This window comes from Python bivittatus, unplaced genomic scaffold, assembly GCF_059951505.1.
Source record: "Python bivittatus isolate LINGU-HERP-01145 unplaced genomic scaffold, Pbiv_v1 ctg000650_np1212, whole genome shotgun sequence".
Classification (NCBI taxonomy): domain Eukaryota; kingdom Metazoa; phylum Chordata; class Lepidosauria; order Squamata; family Pythonidae; genus Python; species Python bivittatus.
The window spans coordinates 279,823-302,858 of record NW_028277093.1 but is presented as its reverse complement, the minus strand read 5'-3'; the positions used below and the strand labels follow the sequence as shown (position 1 = coordinate 302,858).

Genomic DNA, 23,036 nt, shown 5'->3' with positions numbered 1-23,036 from the left:
CGCAGCACCGCCGGCCTGGGGGTCAGTCCAGGCCACGGATGGGGGGGCGCCCCACCCTTCCCAGCCAGAGGTATGCGGAGAATTTCCGGAGGGGGCGGAGAGGCCGTTTCGCAAAAGAAAACCAACCTGCTCTCAGCTGGCGATGGGACGAGGAGGTGCCCTGAATTCTTTGACCACGGTAAGCGAGAAGCCAGGCCCCAGCCCGAATCCCCAGGGCCAGCCCATGGGATGCTCGGGGCCAACAGAGATGCTCTGCACGTGCTCAGGGGCCCTCTTAACTTCCCTATTGAAACTGCCGCCGCTCCCTGAGAAGCCCCCTACCCCCCAAAAGTCCAGCATTGCAGGATTGGGAGGGCAGGAAGGCCAAGCCAGGTGTCCAGCCAGCTGACCGGTTTGCTTTGCTGGGGAGGGAGGGAGGGGCAGAGGGGATTCCCCCCCCGTGGAGAGCCGCTGCTCCCCCTGCTCAAACGAGGTTCGGCCGCCCCTCCCTGGGAAGGAAGGGACTGCAGGGGGGAAAATAACTCACCAGAACTTCTGCCTTGGGCAAAAAATTAGCCGGTCTTGGGGGGGCCCTCTGCACCCTGTGAGAAACCAGACTGCCACCTTAAACCACAATATATGGTTTATTTGCGTGGTATGTAATGCAAACACAACAGCTGTGTTTTATTAACCAGGTTGAGCAGAAGCCACAGAAGAACCTAACTATGATTCGAAACTAACAAAACTTAGTTGGTTGCAGAGGTGGCAGTCGGTCTTTCGAGGACGCGGTTTGCAGGCTGTGGGAATGCAAGTCTGAAGTGGGGTGGAGAACCCCGTATCCCACCTCCAGCCAGACATGGCCACCATCGGGGGTCCTCAGGGAGGGGACGGTGACATCACACGCAAGGACATCTCGGGGCTTCGACCCACCCGAGAAGCCAGAAGTTCATCTGTTCTGTGATAGCCAGGCATCCTCTGGTGACATCACAGCCTGGCACTCTGCACACGCTCAGAAGTTCTGCACTCCTGATTCAGGGAAAGAGCAGTGCTGCAGATGCCCGGACAAGATAAATGGGGGGGAAGGAAGAGGAACAGAAAATGGGAGGGCAGCCAAGGGGGGGCCAACAATTCACCCTTTGGAAAAAGCAGGCTTATTAAGCCAACATGTTCCAAAAGCTGCTTTGGGGAACTGGATTACCAGAGGTCACATAAATGGAGTAGCGAAGAGGAAGCAGCAAGATTCATACGGGCATGTGGTGGGGGGAGGGGACCCCACCCCTTCTCTCCACCCCCCCAGCCCTTATAAAGCTGGTGCTTGGAGCAGAAGGGGAGGGAGACTGCAACTGGAGGCGGGGGAGAGAGTCTTTCAATCCAGGACAGCCCCCCTGCCCTCCAGAGTCTGCGGGGGACACTCCAGCCACTGGACACACCAAGAGCGTGGGGCCAGTGAGGTTCCTCTGCACCCGGGGGGGACAAGGAGAGTCTGGCACAGGAGCATTCTTTGCCCTCCCAAACGCCATACCCCTTGCATAGATAAGGGCCAATACAGTCAAAGTGCTAAGCCAGAAGGGGGGAGGCTCAAAGGAGCCCCCCAAGAGACAGGAACCACTTGAGAACCGTAGCTGGGCTACCAGAAGCCCACTTCCTAAAAGCCTCCTTGGGGGTGGGGGCAGGGTAACATGAAGGGGGCTGGTTCCTCCCAGTCTGCAAACCAGGGAGGGAGGAGGGAGGGAAAAGGTCCCTTTGCTGCCCACCCCAGCATCGGGAAGGAAAGGAGCCCCGGCACATCCCCCCCATCCCCCCGAGCCCAAGACCTTGTCTTGCAAACTGATTTGGAGCAGCGGCTGCAGGAACCGCTTTCCGGCCGAGGGAGAAGGACCGCCCCCCCTGGCACAGAGGCTGGCAGAGAAGGGTGCCCATGATTTATGCAAAGCCGGGGAGGGGGGCTGGCCCCCACCATGCAGTTGCTGAGAAGTACAACACGCCTGCCTAAACGCCGTGCGTGGAGGTGGGCTCCCTAGCCTTCTCCGCAGCAGTCCTCTGGTCCGTGGGGGGGTCAGGACATCTGGTGAGGGGCCTCCAGCATCTCCATGAGGAAGGTGTCGATGGGGGTGTCTCCGATCAGTTTGAAAAAGAAGAGGTGCTCCAGGCACTTCAGGCCGATGGATCGCAGGGCAGGAAGACGCAGCAGCAGCTTGGCAAACCTGGGGGAGGGGGGCACGTCAAGGCCCCTGGCGTGGGTGAGGGGACTGTTCCCCCCCAGGATGGCTCTGAAGGGCTGGAGGAGGCCTGGGGGGCAGGGATCCTCTGCAAGCAAGGAACGCCAACATGGCAGGGTATCCCTCCGCCAAGGAGAGGCCTGGCTGAGCGCACTGATACCCAGGGAGGCTGAAGCTTTACCCCCCACAACCACCTGCAGGCCTACACACAGGCAGGGTCTTCTCTGGGTCCCAATGCCACCTCCAGCCCTGATGGCTTTGGGGGCGGCCCACAACGCAGCAGTTTACAAAGACCGACTCTTAAAACAGGCCAGACTCGGGGGGGCTCCGCTCTGCCTCTGCTTCCCAGGGCAAAGATGGGCCGAGCACGGCCCCATCCGCTCTGGCCTGCAGATGCTTCAGCCTCTCATCTCCCCCCAAAACCTCCGAATCCCACACAGGCCTGGGCCCAGCCCCCGGCAGGGGAAGAAGGGGAGACCGCGGGCTCTCCGTGCCCTGCCTGCCCTGGCCCAGGTGCTATCCACCCCCCCCGGCAGCCATACCTGCCCTGTTGATCTGGGTACTTCTGTTTGCAGTAGGACTCCAGCGAGGCATAGACCTTCTCGCGCAGCAGCTCCACCTCCCCGGGGTTGGACAGCCCCTTGGCGTCTGGGGGCAAAGAAGAGCGAGATCGCAGGGGGCAGGGGGCAACTCGTCCTCGGGGTGCCAGGGGCCCTTGGGGTGAGAGGTTGAGAAAAAGCGCTGCCTCCACCTACCTGGGTTGAAGAGGATGATGGCCCGGAGGCAGCCCAGCTCCGTCTTGTCCATCCGCATGTCCCTCATCTTGGACACCAGCTCAGTCAGCACCCTGGGAGAGCAGAACAGCCTGGCCTTGGTGGGGCATCTCGGACTGGGCACGGAGGCTTCCGTGCTGGCGTGCCCAATTCCCTTCCCCTCCTGGCATGTGGGGCCTGGGGTGCAACCGGCATCTCTGGAATGGCACGGAAGGCCCCCCAGCCTCCTCCACTTGGTTCCAGGGCCACAGATGCCCACCCCGCACCTATCAAAGATGGCTCCCACGCCAGCACTGTGGGCGCTGTTGCGGTGGACGTGGAGCCCTGTGGCCAGCAAAATCCCATCTTTCACTGAAATGGACCGGTGGGAGAAAGAGGCGATCAGCAGCTCGTTCCAGCCTGTCGGGAAAAGAGACTCCCGTGAGAGGGCAGCTCCGGGAGGCCGGACTCCCGCCCCGGAGGCTGAAGCCCAAGCCAGGCCCGACACTCACCAGCCCGGAGCAGGATGACCTGGTCGTCGAGAGGCAGCTCCGAGAAGTGGGGGATGCGCTTGGCCCACTCCACCAGGGTGAAGAGCTGCTTGTCTGCAGCCTGGCAGATGTTGGTCACCGGGTCGTTGGGCTGCAGGAGGGGTGGGGCGACAGGGCAGGCGGAGGGTGGGATGGAGGACGCTTCCACCGGCGGCCCCCCATCACCACGCCGGAGGCGGAGCCCCTTCTAAGCAGCTCCCCAAAGGCCCACCTCCCCCCGGATCTCCCCACCCGGCCCCCTTACCTTGTCTGTGTCGGTGGGGTGGTGGAGGAACCGCTCTGATCCCGCTGCTCCCCTTCCCCAACTCACCGAGCTGCCCCCCGTGCCGGCTCCGTCGACGCTTTGGTCCGACTTCTGCTCCACAGCGAGCTCGGCCTCCAGGATCTTCTCCACGGGCATTTCCTCGTTGACGCCTCCCCCGGCCAAGTCGCCCTCCCCATCCTTGTCCTTGCCCCGCTGGCGCTCCTCCTGCACGGCTGCATGCGCACACGGGGTTGGAGGGCGGCCGGAAGGACCAGGAGGCAGACCCGTCCCTCCCCCAAACCGAAGCGAGAAGTTGGGGAGGGGTCGCAGGACGGCCCCGCCCAGAGCAGGAGGCGGCGGAGCAGCCCCTTCTGCCCAGCCTGGACCCCCACGGCCCTCCAGCCCTGCTGTGGGAGGTCCCCTGGGTCCTTCGCCTGCCAGCCTCCGCTCCCGGCCCCCCGCCGCTACCTTCGCGCTTCATGCCAGTGGCCAGGCACTTCTGGTACCGGCAGTACTGGCACCGGTTCCGCTGGCGCTTGTCGACAGTGCAGTCCTTGTTGTCTCGGCACGTGTAGGTCAGGTCTTTCCGGATCGTGCGCTTGAAGAACCCCTTGCAGCCCTCGCAGCTGTACACTCCGTAGTGTTTCCCTGCGGGGGGACAGCAGGAGTGACCCCGTGCCTGGCGCTGCCCCTCCCACCTTCCTCTGCCCTCCCGCAAATCCCACGCAGCCTGACCCAACAGGCTTTCTGCCAATCCAAAGACCCCAGAAAGATCTTTTCAGACCCCCCCCAAGAGAGGAACTCCAGCCCCCGTACCTGACGAACGGTCTCCGCAGATGGCACACAGCCGCTTCCCGGGCACCATGCCACTATGGGGGTGGCCCTGCATGACCCTCATGCCCACAGGAGGCTTGACGTCGTCTGAGCTGCTGACCGAATGGAGGCCCGACAGGTTCACCGTGGAGTTGATCTGGAAGGGCAGCAGAGGAGCTGTCTGACCAGAGACCCTTCCCCTGAGCTCAGCCTATGGGGGACAAGGTCCCTGCTCCCCCCCCCACTGTCTCCAGCCCCTGCTTACTTGGGGGCTGCTGACAGGCCCGTAGCCGATGGAGGGGGTGGCAGGGAGGCCTGGGGAGCCCATGGAGGAGCTGATGACTGGGAAGGGAGACCCCAGCCCACCGATGGAGGTGGTCATGGCCGAGCCGATCATGGAAGGGTGCAGTGGAGTGGAAGGCTCAGGCGGGGGGGAGGTTCCCGGGCCTCGCAGGGGGGGAGAGGAGCTGAGCGAAGAGCTGTCCGGACTCCTGCAGTCTTCACGGGGTGGGAAGCAGGAAAAAGAAGAAAGGGGAGGTTAATGTGGCAGCCAGACTCCCCAAATTCCAGGATGCTGGGCTGCACAGTCTCGCCCTAAAGACTTCCTCATTAGCCCCCACCCGGACTCCCACAGCTTCCTCTCCGGATATTTTGCAAAGCAGCATGCAATCACATGACTGGCTGGCGCTCTGCTGCTCCCTGGGAGGTGGGGGGGAACAGAAGGAATCCCGGGGGCTGCTCTCTCCCCACACCCCTTCAGAGGCCACCTTTCCTTGCACAGATAGGCTTTGAGCACTGTGCACATCCTCCCCGCATCCCTTTAGCCACAAGCAAAGCCTCTTTGGAGGGTGCATCAATCCCCCCAGCATTTCCAGCTAAGTTCCAGCTCAAAACAGACCCTGGGGGATCAGGACCCTCCTCCACTGGAGCCCCAAAAGGCAAGCCCCAAACCTCGGCTCCTTCCCTGGGCGGGCCAGGGGTGAGTAAGGAAGGGGCAGCCAACCCTGCCGCCCAGCAGCCTCCAGCTTTGCCCACCAGCAACCCACCTTCTGCGAGAGAGGATCAGAGCCCACCCCAGAGTTGCCCCACTGGCGGTGCCCTTGGAGAAGCCAGGCCCAGCCCTGCTCCTCCCAAGGCAGAAGCACCCCTTGACCGTGGAGCAGAGGGCTCAGGACTTGCTGCCTCCCCCAGGAGGGAGCTCCCTGAGGGCTGGGTGGATCTTCCACCCACAAGAGGCGAATCCACCCTCCCTAGGAAGCCTGGGCAGGGAAGGAAAGAGGCGGCCAGAGAGGCGTGGCATTGGGCAACTTCCTGCCACAGGAGCCATATACCCTGTTCTGCCCTAAACGCTCAGCCGTGCATCCCGGCCTCCCTCTTGCAGGCACAGGAGGCTAATTCTCTCTTGCCACATTCCCTTCCCAGACGATCAGCCTTGCTGGGCATCGCAAAAAACTTGTGACGGGGAGTTCCACTGGCACTCGGGGAACCATTTCCTTCCTTGTGTGCCAATGGGGCCTTGGTTCTACGCTCCCAGCTGCTGCAGAAAGAGCTGGGCAAAGCCCGCCAGAAACTGTGGCAAGCGATCGCTGCCAGTCAGAGCAAGTGAGATGGACAAGGGACTGCCAAGCTAGAAATCGGCTTCCCAGTCACAGCCTCTTGAAGTGGATACAGTGGATCAGGAAGAGGTGCAGAAAGGAGGAATCAAAATGGTTAGGGGGCCAGAGGAGCTTCCCCACGAAAAAAAAGACTACTGGAGCTGAAGCGTTGCAACACAGGTGTACAAAATAGTATATCTCAGAAAGCTTTTCTTCTGTTTGTCAGAAATCAGCACCATCCGTCAACCTGAGCAAAGATGGAGTGAGCCAGAAGTGTCCCAGGTGAGCTCAGCGGGAGACTCCCAAACCGATTTTTCCCATCACTTAAGACTTTGTCTTTAGTCAGAGGGAGGAATAAGATAATGTTGGTGATACTCTAAGAAGGAAAGGTGAAGATGAAAGGACACAGGTCTGCAACGCTTGCGGGGAGTTTCTCTTCCCGCCTCAAAACAACCCAGCCAACACCTGCTCGCAGGAGCCCTTGAGGAAAAAGTCAAAGGATCGGAGCAGTGAACAGCCCCACTTATCAGTTCAGGGAAAGGAGGTTCCGCCACAGAAACGGCCAAATTGACTCTTCCCAAGGAAGATAAACTAAGGCCTGAGTCCTAACGGCCGGCAGAGGCGCAGAAGACGGACTTCCCTGCCGCAACATGGAAACCGTCCCTTCCAGGTAGGACAGGCTCGGAGCATTCAGGGAAAAGACCCTGCTGAACAGGAGAAAAGACGTGGCATCCGTAAAGGCAGACACAACACTTTGGTAATCCAGATGAGTCGAAAGAAACACGTTTGCCGGGCTCATCGGCTCACGAAGGCTGCTGTCTCCAGGAGCTACTTTCAAGGCTTCCTAAGTCCACTGGCCATTGCCCCTTCTTGCCACGGGGCCAACCGATACTACTGAGAACAGCTACACACTAAATCACGAGAGACTCCAAAAATCGCTGAGATTCAAGACTCTGGGGGCTCAGAAGGCAGAATCACCCACCTGCTGTCCACGGAGAATGACCAGAAAGGGAAAGTAAAATATGACAAGTCAGCAATTGGCCTGCAAATGGTGGCAGGAGGAGAAATTTGGCTTCCAGGACCACCGTTTGAGTCATCTGAGTGAACGACAGACTGCATGTCAGAAGGACCGTAAAAACGCATGGAAGCACAACGCATGCAGCTTGATCAGAAATGATGGGGGGGGGGCTGAAAACTCTGAAGGAGGGTCTCAGACAAGGCTTGGGCGGCGCAGGACGAGGCCGGTGGGGCTGAAACGGGCCCCCCAAACGCTCCACGAACATTTGCTCTTAAAGTTCACGCTCAGAAGAGCGAAAGCCCCCAGACTTCGCAGGGGCACCAGAGACCCCAACCCCGGAATGCAGCCCCGAAGGCCGCCCCTTCTCCGCATCCTCACAAAAGCCGCTCCTGCTCCGCTCACGGCTCAGCCCCTTCCGGGCCGGACTGCTGCGGGGGCTCCGCAAGGGGCTGCCCGGGAAGACAAGGGTTTCCTTGAGGGGAGAGGCCGCGGCAGCCTTTGCCAGGCCGGTCGAGCCCCACGGAGGCCCCGGGAGAGCGACGGGGAGGCCTCGGGGAGGCCGCTCGCCAGCGCGGCGAGAGCGGCGGCCGCAGCCGGGCCTGCTGTCGGTCCTCCGCGGGGCCTCTTCCTGGCTGCCCCCGGCCCGGCCCGGCCCGGCCCGGCCCGGCCCGGCCCTCCTCCACCCGAACGGCGGCTCTGGCTCGGAGACCACGCCGGGAACGGGCCCGGCGGCTCCTGCCACCCCGGGCGGCCGCCTCCGCCCGCGATCGAACCCGGCTGCCGCGACGAGACCAGCCGCCCCGCTGCCTCCGCGGGGAGGGCGGCCGCGCGAGGCGCCCGCCGTACCTGCGCCGGCGCGGCCCGCGTCGCCCATGGCTTCGCCGCTGCGCTCGGGCCCGCCGGCGCCCCGGCCTGCGCCTGCTCCGTGCCGCCCGGCCCGGCCCGGCCCGGCCCGCCACGCTCCGCGCCGAGCCTCCCTCCCGCCGCCGCCGCCGCCGGGCGCCGCTCGCTACCCACCATGCACCGCGTGCCTCTCGGCGCGGCTCCGGCCTTGGCCAGACTCCCAGCGTGCGCCGCGGCCGCGGGCAGCGATTGGGCGAGCCGCCGGGGCAGGCGGGGTTCCCGGCGTGCTCCGCGGCAGCCTGAGTGGCTTCGGGCGGGGAAGGGAGTCTCCTTTCTTTCCGGGCCTAGCTGGGCGACGGCCTCGCTGGGTGTGTGAGGAAGAAGGTCAAGGATATCGGTCTCCGAGCAGGTCTTCCGGTGCCACGATGAGGAAAGATGCCGGAGCGGGCAACGCCGAATGGCAAAGGCTTGCTTCCCCTCGTAGTGCAGGCGGCGGCCATTTTTGTTAAGGGCAAACCTCTCCTCCCTTTACGAGGCCGCGGCCGTCCTCGTCATGCTTGTCGCGGGCGAAGCGATCCGCAGCGCCATATCGGAGGCGGGCGGAAGAACCTGAGCAGGTCGCGTGGGATTTCCCGCGAGAGGTGGCGCAGTGGGCGGGCCCGGCTGCCACGTCAGGTCTAAGCCCGAAGCATCTAACGAGCCGGGTGAGCCTTGGGGGCCCGCGGGGGCCGTAGAGTGTCGGCGCAGAGGGCCCCCTGGGGCGCCCGGGCGCAGAATCTGGGCAGGGCGGAGGCGGGCGGGGGCCCCGGGCGATGCCCTCGGGGAGGAGGGGGCCTGTCGGGCGCCACGCCGGTCTTCCGTCCCTCGGCGCCGCGGCTCCTTGGCCCGCCGTCCGAGGCTCGGAAAGGGGCAGAGCGGGCCCCTGGCTCCCCGCGGCTCCGTGGGAGGCACTAAGGCGCGTTTCTTCCCGGCAGGGCGACCGCGATGGCTGCCGGCAGGCTCGGGGTGGCGGCCGCGGCGATGGCGGTCTGCGCGGCCTTGCTGTGGACCGCCTCTGCGCAGCGCGAGGGCTTCCACGGACACGCTCACGAGGACGTTCACCACGGGCACGGGCACACGCACGAGCACATTTGGCACGGGCCTGGCCTCGGAGAGCCTGCCCATGGCCACAGCCACGCCCACGGGGGCCACGGGCACACGCACGAGCACCTTTGGCGCGGGCCTGAGGACCACGGACACAGCGGACACAGCCATGCCCACTTCCACGAGGACCACCACGACCACTTGCACAGCCACGAAGATCCCGCCGGTGGCGCCAGGCGGGCGAAACCCTCCCCTGGGCACAAGGAGGCACCACCCCGGAGGGAGAAGCTGGCGCCCCTGTGGCTGTGGAGCTACGTGAGTGCGGGGCTCCGGGCTGGCGAGGGGCCTGGCCTTGCAGCACCCCACTCCCTGCCACTGGGAAGGAGAGTCCTGCAGGGAGACTAGCGAGTGGGGTGCAGGGCTGATCCCGAGGGCCAGGTCTGAGTTTGTGCAGGAGCGCCAAGCCTCGTGGGGCACCAGCACAAAGCCCCTGGTCTGGGGGCTGCCTTCCCGTTTGCCTCAGGACAAGGAGGAGGAGGGCTCTGGCGGGATCCTGGGAGCGACCCCGCGGGGTAAGGGGGAGCTGCGTGGGCTGCAAGGCCGTGGGAGGATTGCCCGTCACTCTGCCGCCCCAGGCTGGTGGTCTTGAGCTAGAATGGGCCCCTGGGTCTCCAGGGACAGGGCTGCCCTCTGTGACTCCTCCCCTGCTCTCTGCCCCTCCAGGCTCTCGGGGCCACCCTCCTCATCAGCGCTGCTCCCTACTTCATCCTATTCCTGATCCCTGTGGAGTCCAACAGCCCCCAGCACCAGGCCTTGCTCAAGCTGCTGCTTAGCTTTGCCTCGGGGGGCCTTCTGGGGGACGCCTTCCTGCACCTCATCCCTCACGCCCTGGGTGAGTCCCCTTGGCTTAGCAGGAGCTCCATCCTGTTGAACTGAGTGGCAAGATCGGGGCCTCGGGGGGCACCTGTGGGCAAGGTTGTGCCCCCCAGGCTGAAGTCTCCTTCCCTTGACCCTCTGACCTTCCCCCCTTGCAGAGCCGCATGCTCATCACGGAGAAGCCGCCGGACATGGCCATTCCCACACCAAGCCCTCTGGCCACGGGCATTCCCACCAAGGTAGGGGGGGATGCAAAGTTTTAGAAGTTGAATAAGCAAAACTCATTTATTGATTAATTCATTAAAGTGGGTTTGAGTCCTCCAAGTCCCCTTTTTCCCAGATGGCGTAACTGGAGGGCAAACGGGGCAGATTGAAAGGTCTGCCTCTTTTTGCCCGACTCCCTTCTTTCCTCCGCCTCTGAATGCTCTTACAGGGGGATCTGTAAAAGGAACACCTCTCCGGGCCTCTGAGCAGTTCCAAGAAAGTGCCGCCCATGGTGTCCCTCCCTCCTCCTCCTCCCCACAGACCAGGAGCACAGCAGGACTTCAGCCGGGTTCTTGCTCTTCCTTTCTTGACATCAAGGGCCCGGCTCACACAGCATATAAACCCAGGTTTCCGCCCCCATTGCTGAGCCCCTGGAGAGATTTGCTTCCCTCACGTGAGCTCTGCCTCTCCTCCTCCTTCCAGGGCCTGCACATCAACACATGATGGCCGTTGGCCTCTGGGTCCTCAGCGGCATCGTGGCCTTCCTGGTTGTCGAGAAGTTTGTCAGGCACGTCAAAGGGGGACACGGACACGCTCACGGTGGGTGTGGCTCTGCCTGGCCACAGCCCGGCTGCCTGGCTGCTTTTCCCTGGCAAGTTCTTGGTGCTGAGGAAGGAGGAGCTGGGGAGGGCACCCCGGGTGTGGGGGTGGATCCTTCCAGGATCTGCAGCCCGTAGCAGCTCCAGGTCCTGTCCTCCGACTCCGCTTCTGGGGGGAAGAAGCCTCTGGCTTATTTTGCCACAGAGAGATGTGGGGAAAGCAGACGAGGGACCCACCTGCGTCGCAGAGTCTCTCTGTTCCAGGCGACCGGGGAAGGCCCCTGCGGTCCTGTGTCACACTGTCTCTTCTACAGCGCCCAAACCCAAGGGCAGCGACGATGAAGGGGAGAAGGAGGCGGTCCGAGGGCCAGCGGGGAAAGCAGCCCCCACCGGGAAGAGAGGGGCATGCCCAGAGTCTGGTGAGAGGGCTCTGGGCTGTGGGACGGTCATGTGGATTTGCTGCGGGGGAGGAACAGGGTCCTAACTGATCTCTACCCTTTTCTACCGCCAGCCATGCGCGTGGCAGGGTACCTCAACCTGGCCGCTGACTTTGCCCACAACTTCACAGATGGGCTGGCCCTGGGGGCCTCTTTTGTGGCAGGCAGCACCATTGGCGCTGTCACCACCCTCACTGTGCTGCTCCACGAGGTCCCCCATGAAGTGGGCGACTTCGCCATCCTGGTCCAGTCCGGCTGCACGAAGCGCAAGGTACAGGAGCCACCTTCCCGCCCAGATCTGTTTTTTTGCGTGCCGGGCTCCTCCCGTATGCTGCAGGAAGGGGCTCATTCAGCAAGGGCCCTTGGAAGGCCAGCCCCACTGGGGTAGAGGACAAGGGTGGCGGCTGATCCTTTGACAAAGAGAGCACAGTGGCCTGGCAGGGTTCTACTTCATCCTCCGCTGACCCGTCTCCTCTTCTGCCCAGGCGATGAAGCTGCAGCTGCTGACAGCCCTGGGGGCGCTGGCGGGCACAGTGTGCTCCCTCCTGGCTGAGGGCGTGGGCGAGGCAGCCACCGCCTGGATCCTGCCCTTCACAGCTGGGGGCTTCATATACGTGGCCACGGTCTCAGTGATCCCGGAGCTCCTGCAGGAGTCGGGGCCAGTCCAGTCCCTGCTAGAGGTGCTGAGTCTGCTGGGTGGCGTGGTCATGATGGTCTTCATCGCGCAGTACGAGTAGAGAGGAGGCGGCGCTGCTGCTGGCATCAGGGAGCAAGGGCATCTGGACCATTCCTTCCTGCGAGAGCGTGGGCACTCTCAGCAGTTTGCGCAGACCACCTTGCTCTGCTTTCTTGACGGAGGAGACCGGCCATTCCTCAAGCTGCCCCTGCCCACGTGGCCACCCCTGCTCCAGAGGATTCCAAGGGAGGCCCGGCTGTGCTCTGCTTCTGGCCTCCAGGGTGCTGTGGGCAGCAAGGGGAGCAGGAAATGGGTCTGGCCATCCGGAGGACCAACTTGTCTGTCTTGAACTTCTCTGGGTGTCCCACCAGGTACCCTGGGAACCAGGGTCCCTGTGTGTGTGTGTGGAGGGGGAGGGGGAGCCAGCCAGTTGGGCACTACCTTGGAATTCTGTGGGGAGGGCCAGGCAGAGAATTTGTGCAGGCCGCCCATCTTTCCGCCAGTTGGTGCGGGCACAGATTGAATTTCCTCCCCTCTGTCTCTCTGTCTCTGCGCCTGGCATGCTGTGGTAGAGGGCCCGAGGAAAGAGAGGAGAGCAGACCCATCTTGGGCACAGAGGCGGGGGGGGGGGGGGGGGCCTGCATGGAAATGCTAGCTGGGGAGAGAGGGAGGGGGCCTCTAGCCCTCTGGACAAGTCTGGCCAGCAGGGGGTGAGGGTAGCATAGGGAAGGGATGTGTGGTATTTGGAATGAGTGGGAAGAGATGTTCCAGCATAAATTTGTTGGAGATATCTCTCCTCGTTTTGCATTTTTATACAGTGGTGGGGTATAATTTGGGGCGACATTTGTACCAGGAAGAAACGCAGATGATGACCAGGCAGGAGAGAGGACCGTAGCCCGGAAAGCTGCGCAAGGGCCCCCCCAGCGTCCTGCCTGGGCTCAGCGGCTGCCTCCGTCTCCACTGGCCCTCTTGCTCAGGGGCTGCTTCGGGGGAGGACCCTGAATTCCTGGGAGGACGGTTAGTTAGAAGCGGGAAAAGTAATTACTTCTGCAATAAACGCATCCAGATTCAGAGGTGGTGGCGTGTCGTGCTTGTGCTCCAGATGGGCGCCGAGCGAGCTCTCCCCTTCGCGGCCCTCCCTGATACCCCTCCGACTGTGTTCACGCAACACTTTCAACCAGCCGCGGGAGGGACCCAAACTCCGGGTTCACCTGGATGGCGTCGAGCTGCTCCTGTAAGCCGGTCCAGCCTGCCCGTAAACGCGGTCGCCCCCTCGGCATCGAAAGGAATCCGAGCGGCCCCCGTGGGCTTTTGCAGCGGGCCTGGGGGCCGCCCTTCCCGCAAGCACGGTGGTGCCCCGTCTGTTGCTCACGGCGGGACCCGGACCCCCGAGCAGTGGCTGTGCCCGGCTCGGCCCCGGCAGGCGTCCTCGCGGGAGCCGCAGCTGCCGCAGGCGATCTGCGCGGAAGAGGGTCGCTGTCTCCGGCCGGCTTCGGATCCCCGGGTCCGCCCGTGGCGCCGGCCGTGGCGCGAGAGGGCCGCCTCGCTCCCTCGCGGAGGACTGAGGCCACCGAGAGCGCCGCCTAGCGCGCCGCTCCCCGCCCCGCCGCCCGCTGCTTCCGGGAGGGGCTTCCGGCCATGGCGGCGCACCTCAGGCTGTGCGGGGCGCTGGCGCTGGTCACGGGTGCGTCCCCGGGGCGGGGGCTGCTGGGGCCCGTTGGCGGGCGGGCTCGGGCCGGGGCCCGGGCCGGGGCCGGGGCCAGCCCGGTGGGGCTGCGGCCTGCGGGCGGCGCTGACGGCGGCTCTGTCGCGCAGGGGGAGGCAGCGGCATCGGGCGGGCCGTGTGTCGCCGCCTGGCCCGGGAAGGGGCCTCGGTGGCCATCGCGGACCGCGACGACGCCGGGGCCGCCGAGACGCTGCGGGCGCTGCCTCCGGGGGACCACGAGGCCGTGCCGGTGGACGTGGGGCGCGCCGAGAGCGTGGCCGAGCTGGTGGAGCGCCTGCAGGTGGGCAGAGGCCTCCCCGCCCCTCCCGTCCCGCAGAGACCGAGCCAAGCCCGGGCGCGGGGGGGGGCACTCCCAGAACCCCCCGCCCGGCCTGGCTGGGAATTCGGGGGTTGAAGCCTCCCCGCTTAAAGCGCCCGGCTGAGAGACGCCGGGCTGAGCGGCCGCTCCCCCTCCAGGCGCGCTTCTCCCGCCCTGCCAGCGTCTGCGTCAACTGCGCCGGGATCACGATGGACGAGTTCCTCCTGAAGCAGAGCGAGGCGGCGTTCGACGCCGTCCTGCGCGTGAACCTGAAGGTACCGGCCTGCCCGCCCGCCCGCCCGCCCCGGGCTGCGTGCCATCCGCGCCTCCCTCTCCTCTCCTCTCCTCTCCTCCTCTCCTCTCTTCCAGGGCACCTTCCTGGTGACGCAGGCCGTGGCCCGGGCGCTGGTGGAGAGCGGGGCCCCCGGGGGCTCCATCATCAACGTGGGCAGCGTCGTAGGGAAGGTGCTGTGACTCGGCTGGGCGCGGAGGGGGCTGCCCTGCCCTGCCCTGCCCTGCCCTGCCCTTTCTGCCACGTGGGCTTCGCCTCGGTGGCTCCCTCCCACGCTTTCCTCTCTCTTCTCCGGCCAGGTGGGGAATCTCGGCCAGGTGAATTACGCAGCTTCCAAAGCGGGGGTGGAGGCCCTGTCCAAGACAGCCGCCAAGGAACTGGCCAGGTGAGCCTCGGGGTAGAGCGGGCTTGGGAGGGTTGGGCACCTCCCTGACAGGCCCACTCCGGCATCTCTTACTGAGCAGGGGGGGGGGTGGCCCCCGGGACTGGAAAAGACAACTGTGGCCAAGCTCCGGGGGGGTGGGGGCTTGAGCTTGTTAGTTTTTCTCTCCCCTCCTCATCTATTTTGTTCTCTTACGTTGTGTTTTCTAGCTAGGAAGCCCATCGGAGGCAGCAAATGTTTTTATTTTTTATGTATCGCGTGCAGTTTGCTTTGAGAGAGCGCCCCTCGGTGGTAAAGGCAAGCGTAAATGCTTGAATTAAATCAGTACTGTTGTAGCAAGTTGGCAAATCACATTACCATAGTTGGTCAGAGACTCCTTGAGAGAAGCTACTGAATGAAAGCTCTTCCTCCACCCCACTTCCCGTCCATCTCTTGTTTTCTTTGCTCAGGTACGGGATCCGCTGCAACACGGTTCTGCCAGGATTCATCCGGTCCCCCATGACAGAGAAGGTCCCCACCAAAGTCCTGGATAAGGTCAGTGTCCTCTGGCGGAACTGGAGGGAGGGGAGACATGGCTCTGTTTCAGGGCATTGCTGACTTCCTTTGTTTTTTTTCCCTAGTTTGCAGCAATGGTGCCCCTGGGACGCCTGGGGGAGCCTGAAGGTGAGGTGTTCATCTGGCTGGAGCACTGGGGGACCCAAGGCCTGGAAAAGGGTGCCTCTAGTCCCCCGCAGAGCGCTTCTTGCTAGCTACTCAGAATGAGCCCCCCCGTGTCATCTGGGCTTGGGGAGAGGTTCAGCAAATGCTTTTTCCACCTTGGATGTGACCATCCTCTGCCCGTCCTCAGGGCCCCAGACTACAGGCCTAGGAAGAGAATTGGGTAGGGGAGGAAAAGGGGCATCTCTGCTTGAGGTGGTAAACCCTGACCGAAGCCCTAACTCTAGGTCTGGGTTCGCACAAGGTGCTGAACCCGAGGGAATGAGTCTCAGTGGCTGCGTTCGCAAGATGTGGCCAAGGAAAAGACATTGCGGGAGCCAAAAATCAAAGGACTGGAACCCTCTTTTCCAGCTGTCGGGCTTTTCACAAGCTCCTGCCTTAGAATAAAGTGTGAGTTGGAAAAGGAGGTTTCAGAATCCTTCTGGGGCTTCGCAGGAGCGTTTGGCAGCTACGAGAGCAGCTAAGGGCTGCAGCCCACACGTGGGGCAAACTCTGCTCTTTGCTCTCTTCCCCTCCGGGGCTTCGAGGTTTGGGACTAAACCAGGGGCTCGCTCTCACCACCTCTTTCCACCAGATGTTGCCGACGTCTGTGCCTTCCTCGCTTCGGAGGAGAGCCGGTATATCACCGGGGCCAGCCTGGAAGTGACAGGTACAGGCAGCCATGAGGGGGGGTGCAGCCAAGTCGGGCGTTCATCTTCTCTGCCCTGACATCCTCCTCTTCCTTCCCCAGGGGGCCTCTTCATCTGAGCCACTGGCGCCATATCCCTGCTGGGGAGACCCCCACCAACACACTCCCTGCGCTCCCCAGGAAGGCCTGCGGGTGTCTTTCAGGGAGAAGCTGCACTCCATGGACAGTCCTGGCACTCGGTTGATGCCTGTCGATGCCAAAAGGGCATGGAGGATGGGCCCTGGGCTTCTCTGGAAGGGAGAGGCCTTTTCACGCCAAGCATTGCCCTCCCCCAGCAGCGAGGGGTACAATTGCTGGCTCCGGCTGCCACCTGTTGGGAGCGCTTTTAAACAGATCACTCTCCCACCTCCCTGTGGACTAATCAAGCAGTTAATCATATTTAAATAAAGATGCTTCCCCACCCTTAGTAAGACAAAGCTGAAAAAGATGTGAGACTGTTGGATCGAAGGTGCAGGGAAGGAGGCATCTGGCGTTCGTTTGCCAGTTCAGGGTAGCCGTAAAGCCTACGAGCAGAGTGATTTGCACGGGGAGAGCACTATAGGCTTAGCAAGATGGCTCCGTGCCCTGAGGCACCTGCGGTTTAAACTGGGAGCGGCACAGGACAGCAGCTCTTCCAAATGGGTCTCTCTGGGGCAGGGGGCAGACCAGGGAAGACTGCCCCAGGTCTGGTGCCAGTGGAAATGGCAGCCACCTTTGGCCAAGGAAGGAATGGGAGCCGTCCACCAAAGACCTTTCTGGGCTCCGAGAGGCTCCTGCAGGGATGCACGGGGATGCCCACATGCACCCCTGGAGGAAGCTCCTTGGTCTTTCTAATGCTGCTCGTGACTGCAGCTCATGATGAACAGCCCAGCTCAAAATATTGCTGGAGGGTGCTTTCCCGTGCAAATAGCCCATTGATCAAAAGTTCAAATGGGTGCTAACAAGTGCCCCCCCCGTTCACTTATTTGTTTATTTGTCAAATTTGTGTGTGCCCATCTCACAAAAAAGTGACTCTGGGTGGCATACAACACTTAATTAAAAAACCGATAAATATATAAAAACGTTCATCATAAAAACTATGAAAAGTGCATGAACAAGAAAGGATGATATTAGTCACAGTAAGGGAACCGTTGCAAGATCCCCCCCAGGCCTGATGGTGTAGACAGGTCTTGAGGGACTGCCAGAGGATGCAGAGGAATGGAGCTCACCTCGCTTCCAGGGGGAGAAGGTCTTGTAAGGCGGGCACCACGGCAGAGGCGGCCTCCTCCTGGGACACACCAAGTCTAGCTCCCTGACCGGTGGGACCTGCGGCGTGCCTTGTCTGCCAGGGCCGGTGTGCCCCCCGCAGTCTCATCATCTCCAGAGTCAGCTGAGGGCCCCGTGGCTGGCTGGACCGCTGGGGGGCAGGGGTGTGGGGAGCGCCAATACCCAGCCCAGCACTAGAGTACAGGGGCAAGAGGGCCCCTTTATGAGGAACCTCTACCAGCAGCGCCCTCTGACGATGCTCTGCACCGCAATCCCACTGTCGCTGCTTTCCTGGTAGGCCTCCGGGAGGCACCACCAGATCCTGGAAAAAACAGTGGAGCATTTCCTGGTTCCCCTCTCTGAATCTCCCAGGAGGGGCTCCTTGGGCCCCCCCCAGGCATGTGCACTGGAGGGATTGGACCTGCCTCTTTGGGGGGACCGCAGCCTCTATCCAGAGGATCTGCTAGTACAGCTTGGAGGCTGGGCAATTTCTGGATGATGCCCCCCTCCCCCCCACAGAGGCTCTGCTGCACCTCCTCATTTGCCCTTCGGGCCTGGGTGGTGCTTTGCCAGGGCTCTGACCAGCCCATCATTGGAGACCTGTGTGTGGGCAACCTCGGTGTATTGGGGGTGCGAACCCCAAACCAGACGGTGACCTTCCCCCTCCGTGGCTGCATGGAGACCGTGGGGGCCGTGCTATCCACATTCTAATTGTGGTTCATTTTCCAAACGGCTTGTGGGGCCAGGTGCCATCTGCAAATTGGGGGTCAGTGTTCCCACTCATCCCGGGGATTACCGAGAGCTGGGCTGGCGATGCAGGTGCACTAACAAACGTTTGCCAAAAGGATTGTGATCGGGGTGTGTTTGGAAGGACGGTGTGGGGTGAAGGATTAGCGGGGGGGCTCACAGGCCCTCTTCAGACCATTTCCCTGCAGCCAGCCGGGAAGAGGTTGAGAGAGGCAGGCTGTTCCCTCCACCCTTGGAAGTGTGGGGAGGGGAGGGTCTCCTCACAAGACCCTTCGCAGGGTGGTGGATCAAGCAGGAGCCGTCGTGCTCAGCCCAGCCCACGAGGGCAGGGGGACAGGGCAGAAACGGCCCCCCACCCTCCTGTCAGCTTGCCCAGGTTAACAAATCCAGTCGCTGCATTCACGTAATATGGGGCCCTAACTGCCCCCCCCCCCGGGATGCCGCAGGCAAGAACTTGTTCACAGAAAACACGAACATGATACCCAGCTTCCCACAACCCATTTCCACCAGGACTCTTGTGCAAACTGAGCCTCTGGATTTGGAACAGCCTTCCTGTGCTGGATTACAACTTCCATCATGCCCAGCCAGCATGGCCTTGGCTTAACCAAATCTCCTTCCTGCCCTCCGGGCAGCAGCAGGAATGGACTTCCATGGGGCAGGCATGTGGGTTGGCATGGCACGCGAGGCCCAGTGGGCTATGCTAGGGCGGGCCCCATGTCGTGTGACCAAAGCCGCTAACTCCAACCCCTTCCTGAAGCTGTGTTTATTGTGGGGGGGGATCTTGTTCTCATGAGCGGGTAGGCTTGGACGCCACGCCCCCTGCTCCTGACCTCCCGCCCTGCCCAAGTGGAGAAGGGGGCCTTCCCCAGAGGGAGGCCAGTCCCAACCACAGGTGCTAAGGAAGGGGGGCTCTTAAGGGAGTGCTCAGGCACCAATCCCAGTGGAAGGGACCAGCCTGGGGGCAGAGAGAGGTCTTCCAGGGGCTCTAGGCCTGACACCAGTGAGGCCAGGCCCTGACCTGGGACCTCCAGTTCCCTCCAGGCGCAGAATCGGTGTAAGTTCCGTATGTACAGAAGAGGCAGTGAGAACTCCTTCAACCCCCTTCGAGTGCAGCCTCCCCACGGCAGGTGTACTGCAGGAGTGACTCCCCTGGGAAATAGCTGGTGCTTTCTGCAGGAAACCAGTCAGGCTGGGCAGTTGGGGGGGTGGCTAGGTGGGAGTTAAAATGTGGTAATGTCCCCAGGGTCTTCAGTGGCCGCCGAGCAGCCATTCTGAGGTAAAGAGTGGGGCCCAGGGAGCTTCTTCCCGCTCGGGGGGCTTGATTAGGAGCACTGGAATGTCCCTGGCCAGTCCCAGGTTGGGGAGGAGGGTGGCGGGGGAGGCCGACCATTTTCTCTCACCAGAGGACAGATTTGAAGTCTTGTTCCTGTGATCCACCTGTGGTCAGAGGAAGGCTAACAAGATGCCAGGCCAAGGCTGAAGGCTTGGCTGGACACCCCAACAATCCATTCCCCTTCCAGTTTTCTGCCCCGAGAGTGTGAGTCAAGGAAATGGTAATTTTGCAAAACCCATTTGCAGGGTGGAGGAAGACCACAGCAGTCACCCCCAGACCAGAACGCTTCTTGTTAAAATATAAGCTGTCCTTCCCCTGCCTGGTGCTCTGTAGAGAGAGTGGAAAATAATCCCCAGCAGTCACAGATTTGTGGGTAATGGGAATTATAGTCCAAACCCTTTGCAAAGCAATGTGCCAGGGATTCTTGTAATACGATTCTTGGTCACTTCTTAAAAATTACAAGAAGTGCTGAGGAAGGCTTCACCGGTAGCACTTCTGTCTGGCACAAAGCTGAAAAAGGTAGAGGAGCCCAGCCACAATAAGGGCAGGCAGCCTGAAGAAGGAAGGGGGGCAGCCGGGTTAGGGAGAGCCTATCCTGGAACAGGACGTCTCCCCAGGGGGCTGCCACCCCCACCCCCACCCCGGCCAAGAGAATGCCTCCCTCCTTTGAAGGTCAGTTGGCTCTCCTTGCATGTTGGGGGGAAATGGAGCTTCCAGAATTGGGACCCGCACTCCCCACCCCCACCCCACAACTCAGGAAGGCCTGCAAGGCCCTCTTTCTGGCCTGGATGAATGAAGGGGGAGGGTAGAGCACGGGGGGGGGGTGTTAGGAGGTGGGGAAGGCGGGAGGGATTAGCCAGGGGTCTCTCCCCCAGCCCTATTCTCTGGCCCCTGTTTGAAGCAGCCGGCTCCCCATACCTCCCATTCAAAGCCTCATCACCCGGGGCAACCAATGGGGCATAAAAGGGGATGAGAGTCGGGAGCTGGCACACCTCCCCCCCATACGCTATGGCCCTGGGTGGGTGCTCCCCAACCCCCAGGGGGGTCCTTGGCCTCCCTCGCCCCCAGGGCCTTACTTGGCATCCTCCCCATCTCCAGGGCAACGGGTGACCCTGTCTCCTTGGGTGGCTCCGGCCCCCCTTCTCCTGCACATGGACGAAGGCGGCCTCTCCCCTATTCAGCCCCTTGCCTTCCCTCCCCCCCCCCGCCCCGATCTTGGGCCTATTGTGGGCACAGCTGCCCAGGCCCCCGAGAAAGAAGGCCAACCCAGCCGGGCCAAGGGGAGGCGGGGAGTTCTCCCCAAGGTGGGCGGAGAAAAGGGGCAGCTTTCCTGGCAGCAGGACCCCCAGGAAGCAGCACTGGGTGAAAATTGGGGAGGGGGTGTCCCAAAAAATCATCTGCATCCGTAGAGGAGGGGAGCAGCCCTCCCCCATCCTGGGCCAGAGAGAATAACTTTCTCCACCTCCAACTTTCCATTCTAATTTGGGGGGAGCGGGGCGGGTCTGAGGTTTATTTGGGGTTGTCCGAGGGATTAACTGCGCAGGGAACTTGGAGAAAAAGGCCCGGGCGCGAGTGGCAGAAACTGGGGTGCGCAATCCCGCCCCCCCCACACCTACGGGGGAGGGGGGAAGGGGCAAGAGGCCTCAAGGCGCTGCCGCGCAGGCGGGGGAGGAAGGCTTGGGGCGGGCGGGGGCGCTTGAGTCCCGGGACGGGCAAGGACGACCTTGGACCGAAGAAGCCGCCGCGACCTCGCCGCTCTTCGCTGCAGTCCGGGCGGGGGTGGGGGCGAAGGAGGGCTCCCGGGCGGGACCTGAGGGGTCTGCAAGGGTGGAAGAGGACGAGCAAGCGGGCTGAGCATCCCCGAGCGCGGGGAAGGATGAGCGGCCGGAGCGCGGCTGGCCCTCGCCGCCCGGAGCTTCGCGGCGGCGTTCGCAGGACCCGCTTTGCAACCAGGTCAGTGAAAGCCCTCTCGCCCGCAGTTCCCCGCCGCTGGCCTTATTTTCCGGGGTTCGTTAAGCTCGGGGATTGCAGGTCATGTTGGCCTCCCCCAAAACAAGGAGGCCGCTTTAATTTCGATACCGGCGGAAGGCGTTAACAGAGCTGATATATGGCTGCCTAGATCTGGTATTCAGGGATACACTGCCTTTGAACATGGAGGCTCCATACAGCCTTCCCTGGGCTCTCTGCTTGCCCCAGCTCCGGTTCCCTGCCGCCGGATTCGGAGCAAAGGCGCCGCGGGGGAACCTGCCCACAGCTTGCTGGGCCTGCGCTCACGTCCCGCCACTCCTGTTCTCGGATTCGTCGGAATCCGCTCTGCCGGGTCCCGCGCTCTGGAAGAAGAGGGGCCTGGATGGCCGCGTCCGGTGGGGGGTTGGGGCGTCCTCCGTCCAAGACTGGGGACCGGGCAGTCCCAGCGGTCCCCTTGCTGCGGCCTCAGTCGCCCTTCTTCTGCTCTTCTCGGCCGGCTCGGGGCGTCTGGACGGCGGGTTAGCGCTGGCTCCTTCCCGAGGTTCAGCCACCGCCGAAAGCCCGCCCCCCGCCCCCTCCACTCCCGGGCCCTGCTCCCACCCTTGGGGACAGAAGGGCCCAGACTGGCCTCCTTCAGGGCCCCCGGGGTAGGGAAGAGGCCCCACGCAGTTGTGGCTTCTGGGGGCCTGAAGCCCTTCCTGGCTCTTGGGCTGCTGGAGGGGCTTAAAGGCAGACCTGAGGAAGGGGGCAGGGCTGGGGTCATGGAGGGGATTCAAGATGCCAGTGGGGGTTTTGGAAACAGGATGCCCCAACTCCCCCCCTTGAGACCAGACGCTGCCTTTGGCCCCATGGAAATGAGGAGTGGATCAAAGCCCTGGGACCCCCACAGCCGCAGGTGCAGCCCAAGCGAGAAAGGAGGGAAGCTTGGAGGAGGTATGTTCACACAACACGCTTAACCTGAGTTCTGACAATAACCAGTTGGGCTCACACAAGCCAGCCTTCAGTGGATGGGGGCCCAGAGTCAGCCTGCAGGCTTGCCAGTCCAGGTGCTGTGGAAACACGCCCAGAGCACCTTGGCTGAGGAGCGCGTGGCCCCCCTTCGCTGGCCGTTCTCCAGCAGGCACCAGAGAGGCACACGTATGTACTTGGACTGGATGACCTTGAGGGCCCTCCCACTCTTAGGTTCAAGAGCACCTGGCATTGGACTACAGCTCCCAGGAGGCTCGTCAGCACCACTGCTGGACTTCCCCTCCTTGATCCACACAGCCACCCTGCGAGGGAGGCAAATATGAGACCAGATGGTCTGAGGTGCGAGTCTTGCTAAGCTTGGTTTAACCCTGGTTTAATGGCCAGGCACCACTGGCTAGTTAAAGGGACCAGGACTACCGTAGAGGGGCCATGAACTGCTGGACAGGTCCTGGCGCGGCTTGCTAGTCTCTGCCCAGATGCAGCTGGTTGCTTCTGGCCAGAGGGTTGTGGGGGGCCAGCCCTGCCCGCTGTTACTCCAGAGCCTCGCTTGTTCGTTAGCACGTAGCTGTTTGTGTGACCAGAGCCATTGTGGCTTGCTGACCCAGGTTTGGGTGATGGCGTGTTGTTTGAGCGCAGCTTTCTGCCTGCTGCTTTCTGGGCGGCCCTTCCGGGTCGCTCTTGTGCCCCGGACCCTCTGTCCCCCCAGGCGGGACGGGACCCCCGGAGCAGCTGCAAGCAGGGCAGCTGGGCGCCTCTCCTCCGACTTTCTGGGGACGGCCTTCGAGGGGAGGATGACATCACTC

The 23,036-nt window shown here is 62.6% G+C and overlaps 3 protein-coding genes across 8 annotated transcripts; 2 read left to right on the top strand and 1 right to left on the bottom strand.

Annotated features, from left to right (window-relative positions):
• Window positions 1-604: 604 nt before the first annotated feature.
• RXRB (retinoid X receptor beta) lies at window positions 605-8,322 on the bottom strand. Of its 4 annotated transcripts, none has more exons than XM_088151430.1 (10): window positions 8,189-8,322; window positions 4,824-5,056; window positions 4,562-4,715; window positions 4,214-4,393; window positions 3,746-3,978; window positions 3,463-3,592; window positions 3,238-3,370; window positions 2,954-3,045; window positions 2,741-2,846; window positions 605-2,183 (listed from the first exon to the last, which is right to left on the bottom strand). In XM_088151430.1, the coding sequence occupies exons 2-10, from the start codon at window positions 4,953-4,955 to the stop codon at window positions 2,036-2,038; spliced, it is 1,308 nt and encodes a 435-aa protein (XP_088007556.1). In that variant the 5' UTR covers window positions 4,956-5,056; window positions 8,189-8,322; the 3' UTR covers window positions 605-2,035. The 4 variants fall into 4 exon arrangements, with proteins under 4 accessions (XP_088007556.1, XP_088007554.1, XP_088007555.1 ...); XM_088151428.1 differs by lacking the exon at window positions 8,189-8,322 and adding an exon at window positions 8,018-8,169; XM_088151429.1 differs by lacking the exon at window positions 8,189-8,322 and adding an exon at window positions 8,018-8,169 and having other exon boundaries at window positions 3,812-3,978.
• A 247-nt stretch (window positions 8,323-8,569) lies between these two features.
• On the top strand, window positions 8,570-12,960 carry SLC39A7 (solute carrier family 39 member 7). Its single transcript, XM_088151434.1, has 8 exons — window positions 8,570-8,718; window positions 8,989-9,412; window positions 9,821-9,989; window positions 10,132-10,212; window positions 10,661-10,777; window positions 11,091-11,195; window positions 11,288-11,484; window positions 11,699-12,960. Exons 2-8 carry the CDS (start codon window positions 8,999-9,001, stop codon window positions 11,948-11,950), a joined length of 1,335 nt encoding a protein of 444 aa, XP_088007560.1. The 5' UTR covers window positions 8,570-8,718; window positions 8,989-8,998; the 3' UTR covers window positions 11,951-12,960.
• Window positions 12,961-13,104: 144 nt separating this feature from the next.
• HSD17B8 (hydroxysteroid 17-beta dehydrogenase 8) lies at window positions 13,105-16,417 on the top strand. Of its 3 annotated transcripts, XM_088151468.1 has the most exons (9): window positions 13,105-13,573; window positions 13,705-13,895; window positions 14,072-14,188; window positions 14,283-14,378; window positions 14,505-14,590; window positions 15,037-15,121; window positions 15,208-15,250; window positions 15,879-15,953; window positions 16,035-16,417. In XM_088151468.1, exons 1-9 carry the CDS (start codon window positions 13,528-13,530, stop codon window positions 16,049-16,051), a joined length of 756 nt encoding a protein of 251 aa, XP_088007594.1. In that variant the 5' UTR covers window positions 13,105-13,527; the 3' UTR covers window positions 16,052-16,417. The 3 variants fall into 3 exon arrangements, with proteins under 3 accessions (XP_088007594.1, XP_088007596.1, XP_088007595.1); XM_088151470.1 differs by lacking the exon at window positions 14,072-14,188; XM_088151469.1 differs by lacking the exon at window positions 14,283-14,378.
• The last annotated feature ends 6,619 nt before the right edge of the window (window positions 16,418-23,036 follow it).